Source organism: Lipotes vexillifer, unplaced genomic scaffold, assembly GCF_000442215.2.
Source record: "Lipotes vexillifer unplaced genomic scaffold, Lipotes_vexillifer_v1.1 scaffold121, whole genome shotgun sequence".
NCBI classification, from domain to species: domain Eukaryota; kingdom Metazoa; phylum Chordata; class Mammalia; order Artiodactyla; family Lipotidae; genus Lipotes; species Lipotes vexillifer.
Genome location: NW_006773122.1, coordinates 2,009,142 through 2,014,651, shown reverse-complemented (window position 1 = coordinate 2,014,651; position 5,510 = coordinate 2,009,142). Strand labels below are relative to the sequence as shown.

General features: G+C 55.4%; 1 protein-coding gene across 1 annotated transcript in view; it reads right to left on the bottom strand.

Moving 5' to 3' along the window:
* LOC103086132 (macrophage colony-stimulating factor 1 receptor-like) overlaps positions 1 to 5,510 on the bottom strand; it is a 13,300-nt gene that overhangs the window by 6,724 nt on the left and 1,066 nt on the right. Inside the window, 2 exon segments of the mRNA XM_082931515.1 lie at positions 1,226 to 1,510; positions 1,945 to 2,202. Of these exon segments, the coding sequence (XP_082787641.1) occupies positions 1,226 to 1,510; positions 1,945 to 2,202 (543 nt within the window).

Sequence of the window (5,510 nt, the reverse complement as noted above, 5' to 3'; positions counted from 1 at the left end):
ATGCCTTCTCCCACGCTTTGACTGGCTGCCTCTTCTCATCCTTCAGATCTTTAGCTCAGACATTCCTCGGAGAGGCCTCCGGTCACAGTTTCGCTGAATTAGCCTCATCCCCCACCCCCACCCCCCGCCCCATATTTCTTCAGCTTGATTTCTTGATCATCACAACTGGTATTTACTGACTTTCTCTCCCGTCTGTCTCCCCGGTAAATGTCAGATCCATGAAGGCGCTATCCCTCACAGCTAGCCCAGTGCCTAAAACAGAGTAGGAATTGAATGAATATTTCTAGCTGTTGCTGTTGAAAGCTAATCCAATTCAGTTCCTCAAGGTCCAGACACTAAGGGACTCACCCGTGGTCACTGAGAGGGTCATGGCCGAACTAGAGCCCAGTGCCCTCTCTGCAAAGTGCAGGGAAAGGGCCTTCATGGCTCCCTCTGCCCACAAGGTGGGGTCCTTTGACTTCCTGGACAGTTTTGTGGCCTCAGAGCACAGGGCCTTGGGTCAGCCATGCCGCTCTGATCCTGGCCTCATTACAGGCACCTGATTCCTGTCTCAAGCCCAGGTTCTGAGCCTGGGGTCCTGCTGACGCCTACCAATCCTTCCAGAAACCAGAATCCTGTCCACCAGCCCAGCAGAGACAAGGGGGAATAGGAGTGAGACTTCACCAGCATTTTTGCCCCCCAGAGAGAGGTGTCCCACGCACCCGCCACCACGATGCCCCGTCGCCTGGCTCACTACCCCCCTTCCTGTGCCCAGCACCCAGCACCAGACCCGGCACTGAGTGGGAAATCCACGTCTGAGAGTGTGGGAGACCTTCGGGCCCTCCTTCCGTTCCTGGAACATTCGGAGCCTGTTCCCAGCTCATGACTATGTACCTGCTGTTTCCTCTGCTGTTTCCACCTTCTCATAATTCACATTTCAGCTCAAATAAAATGTCACTCTCTCCATGAGCCACCCCCCCACTCCCACACACTCTATTCCATCTCCCTGTTCAATGATCTTCACAGCCTGTCTCACGATCTGAGACCACCTTGCCCGTCGAGTTATTGGCTTATGTGTGCTCTGCCTTTCTGTGCCCGACGCCTTACCGTCTTGCCCCAGTAGATGCCCCATAGATCACTGTCGCGATTCGAAGGAAGAGATGAAACAAAGGCCCCCCTGCCCCCCCTCCCCTGTTACCTCCCCTCAGGCCAGGCGCCAGCTCTCTGTCCCTCCTGGCCCACACACCTTTCTGAACTTTAAGCCGGATGCTGAGGGACTTCACCATCTTGCCGTCCACCCGAGCACTGCACTCGTAGTCCTGGCTCTCAATGAACTTGGCCTTGTGGATGATAAATCCGTGCGAGGGCAAGAAGGAGTAGTTGGTTTGGCGCAAGACAGGTCGGCCACGCACCCGCACCAGCGAGACGCCTGCCCCCAGTGCTGGGTCCGTGAGCAGGCAGGGCAGCAGCGCGTCCTGACCCTCCATCACCGTCACTTCCTCGACCAGGACCCTCCAGGGCCGAACAGGGTCTGGGGAACGTGGGGATACGGGGTTACAACTACCTTCCCTCCACCACGCCAAGAGGTCCCTGGACATTGGTGACAGGGAAGCTCAGAGATGCTGATCATTTGCCTGAGGTCACACTATACCAGGGAAGCTCAGCTGATGCTTGGGGCTCTGAAGCCAAGTCCAGCCCCACTATTCAATGCTGTGTGACCTTGGGCAAATGACTCAACCTCTCTGAGCCTTTGGAAAATGGGCAGAATCACAGAACCACCTCACAGGGTTGTTGTGAGGACAACGATAAATTAGAAGCACTGCCACAGGTCCTTGTTCGTGGCAGGTACTCAGCAAATGGGGAGCTGGCTTATTGTGATTGTTAACGTTAGGGCCCAGCCCTCCTGCGCATTCGTGGCGGGACCTGCTTGGCTAGTCCTCTTGGGAGTGGGCTCACAGTCCTCACCTTTGACATAGAGGTGGATGGTAGCGCTGCCCCCCAGGGGGTCTCCACGCTCAGTGCAGCGGTAGGTTCCCGTGTTTAGGAAGGTGGCATTGTTCGTGGTGAGGATGCCGCTGGGGGCGTCAGCGTCCAGAGTCCAGTAGGTGGAAATGGGGCCGTCCCATTCCACGCTGCCGTTGCTCACACATCTCAAGGTCACGGCTGTGCCTGGCTCCACGACCAGCTCAGGGCCACTGGGCTCTATCACCGGGACCCCCTGACCTGGTGACAGGGGGGTGGCAAACAGAATTGAGGCCTGAGGTGACACCGCCTTGGCCATACCCTGCCTCTGAGATGGGTGCTGCCCTGGCAGGCGTGATGCTGGTTCTGGGGTTCAGCTGTGACTTGCAGGATCACCTTGAACAAGTTCCTGCCCGTCTCTGGTCACTTGCTCAGGCCCCCAGCCCAAACCTGCTGTGATGGACTGATGTCTCTGATAGAAGGGTAGTGGGAGATATCTTGGCCTCCAACCCAGCCGCTGTCCCACGGGGGCTCCCCCAGCTTCTGGCCTCAGTCTCACTGGCAATGACTGCATCATTCTCCCCAGGAGTGGACTCCTTCAGCCCCATGTACAAAGTGGGCTGCGTCCCTGCTGCTAAGCCCAGCACCCAGCTCAAAGAAGGGGCTTCAGACAAGCAAAGGAAGAGACAAATGAATGGAATGTTCATGGCAGAGTCCTCTGAGTTCATTTACACGGGGACGAAGGAAAGCGGTGTAGGATCTTAGCCCGGCAGAGTTAGAAAGGTTCAGAAATCTGCTGTGCCCACTCCCATCATTGGACGTCTGGTCTATAACACAGTGAGATGGTTCAGAGGCTCTGTGTCTCAGTTTCCTCACTTATAAAATGGGGACCATAATTGTACCCATTTATTGGGATAGATGTCAGGAGATTTAAACGCATGGAAATCCTTTAGAACATCACCTGTCACCAAATATAAATACTCAGTAAGGTTAGCCCTTATGTTTATTACCTAGTCCATCCCCAGCAGCCCACCCCGACATCCCAGCACTGCTGCGTTTACTAGGGAGACAATCTCTCTTAAGGAAAATTTTCTTGAAGGAGAAAAGAGAACTTGAAACTCATCTCAGGCCCTCCGGGAAGAGGGCCCATCGCCTCTGCAGTGTGAGCATTTTTCCAGGGCCTAAAATAGGGGCAGCGGAGGGAAGTGAGAGCTGATTCAAGGCCTTGGAGGGGCTGCCAGGCGCCCTCCAGCCTGTGCGGGCGGAAACACATTGCTGGCACCCGGCCCAGGCCCGGTTTCCGCTCAGCCTGCGGCCCTTCTCCCAGAGATGCTCTCACTTCTGCTTCCCGGCCATGGGGATAGAACCCCTCGCCCCAAGGACAGGGGGTACCACCTGCTGGGCATCGGCATATCTCAGGCTGTGGGTCCTGGCTCTGCCACTGACCCACTAGGTACCCCTAGTGAGTCTAAACCTTCTGTCCCAGCGATGGGGCCACGGACACGCTAGCCCTGAGGGCACCAGGTAAATTCAGGGACTCTACGTCGTCCTGCACAAAAGTTTCTTAAATAGGTCTTTCCATCCCACTGCCCCACCACCCTCACCATAGACCCCAGAATTGGAAAGATCCTCTCTGTCAAATGATATCAGGATGGCTTATGTTTTCATTTTGTACCCATCAGAGGTGCGCAGCCTCTCTGCCCGAGCTTCTGATCGGCATAAAGGATTGAGTGAATACTACCAAAGCCAACACCTGAGGGCTGCAGCCAGCACTCCTGTGCTGCTGACCACCAGGGATGGAGACAAACATCATTTCTGGCAGGCTGTTGGCAAGTCCCAACAGAGTGGGTGCTGGCTTATTACTGCTGCAGCCATGCAGGGCCCCAGGCAGGGTTGTATCGTAGGAAAGAGCTTGGATCGTGGGGCCACACCAACCTGAGTCTAAAACTTGGTTTTCCCCTGCTAACTGCGTAGGTTGCTAAACCTCTGACCCTCAGGCTACTCTTCCATCCAATGAGAAGAATCCCAATTCCCACCGCTGAGAGGTCTTAGGAGGATTCAGTGAGGTGATATGCAGCCTCTGGCTCACTCAACTCTCCTGCCCTGGGTTACTGGCTTCAACTGCTACACTTCTCACCTTCCCTCTGGTCCTGACACTCTGATAGCTGAAGTTTTTAACTTTTAAAGGTCACAGTCTATGCCTGTAACATCCCCTGGTCTCAGATTCTGTGATTCTGTATTCTGCTTCTGCCCCCGCATGGTCTCACAGGTGCCTTCTCCCTTCCCCTCCCCTGCTCTGTCCTCTAGCTCTGGCCTCAGCCTCCTGGAAATGTATCCAGAGAGGCATCTCTCTTGTTTCGTCCTGTCATCTCAAATATTCACGCAGGACAGGGCTGACACCCTCAACTTCCGCCCCAGCTCCCCACTGCTGGCTTGGCTGACAGGAAAAAAAAGCCTGCTCAGGGCCGTCCTCCCTGGGCTGGGGCTCGACCCCTTCTGCCCCTTCACCCCACCGTCTCATCTCCCCAAACCTCCCCACCCCCTCCCACTTGTCTGAGAGACCCCTCTCCATCATCAGCTCCCAGGGTGTGCCCCAACTTCCGCTCCTCTTCCCCAAAACACACACACGCAGCACACACCAAGGCCTGGGGCAAAGCTCCCTCCTCAGCCCAGGGTCTTGGCGAGCCTCTCCCGGTCGCTAGCGTGCTCTGATCCTGTCCCCCAACTTTCTCACAGCAGCCCCCTGCCCCCTGCCACTCACCACTGGTCTACTGGGCTGAAAGCTTAGGTTTCCACCCTGCTGTACCCATCTCTTCTTTCCTTTGAGGCTAGATGCTGGATAGCCCCTCCACCTTCCAACAGTCCCCCACAGGCAGGTTCTGGGCAGGAGGACAGGACAAAGCAGTGAAATAAAACCCACGGAGCTTTTTAAGGTGAGGGGAATAGTCTCTATCTTAACTGAGTTGGTGGGGACACAAGTGTGTACACTTGTCACATCTCATCAAATGTACACTTAAGAATCTGTGCTTTCTACTATGTGTAAATTACATCTCAACAAAAGAGAATGGACACGCAAGCCCAGTGGGACGGACTGGGCCAGAAAAAGACCTTCAGTGGGCCATCTCCTCATCAGGGAGCAGACGCACCTACTCCCCAGGGTCCTGCAGCCCCAGGACGGTGGGGAGGCCAGAGCTGAGGCTGCCTTCCCACCCCACCCACAGTCCCCATCCTTCCCTGAGCTCCCTCCAAATAAGCAATAGAATTTAATGTGTTTGTTGGGCCAGCTGTAGATACAAGCCAAGCACCCAGCCCCTCACCTCCAGTGAGGCACCCTCCTAGATGGAGATCCTGTATCACTGCTGCTGCCAGAGGGATGGAGTTAGGTTGGGGTCTGCCCCACAGCTTTCCATCCTGAGCCCCAGCAGCCTATGTTTGGGAGAGCTCTAGCCCAGGAGACCCTTGCTGTCCTTCCCCCGGAAAAACCTCTTGCCCTGTACTCTCTCCTCCCAAATTTACCTCTTCTGAGCCCTGGGCCAGAGAGACTAGCCTCTTTTTTTTTTTTTTTTTTT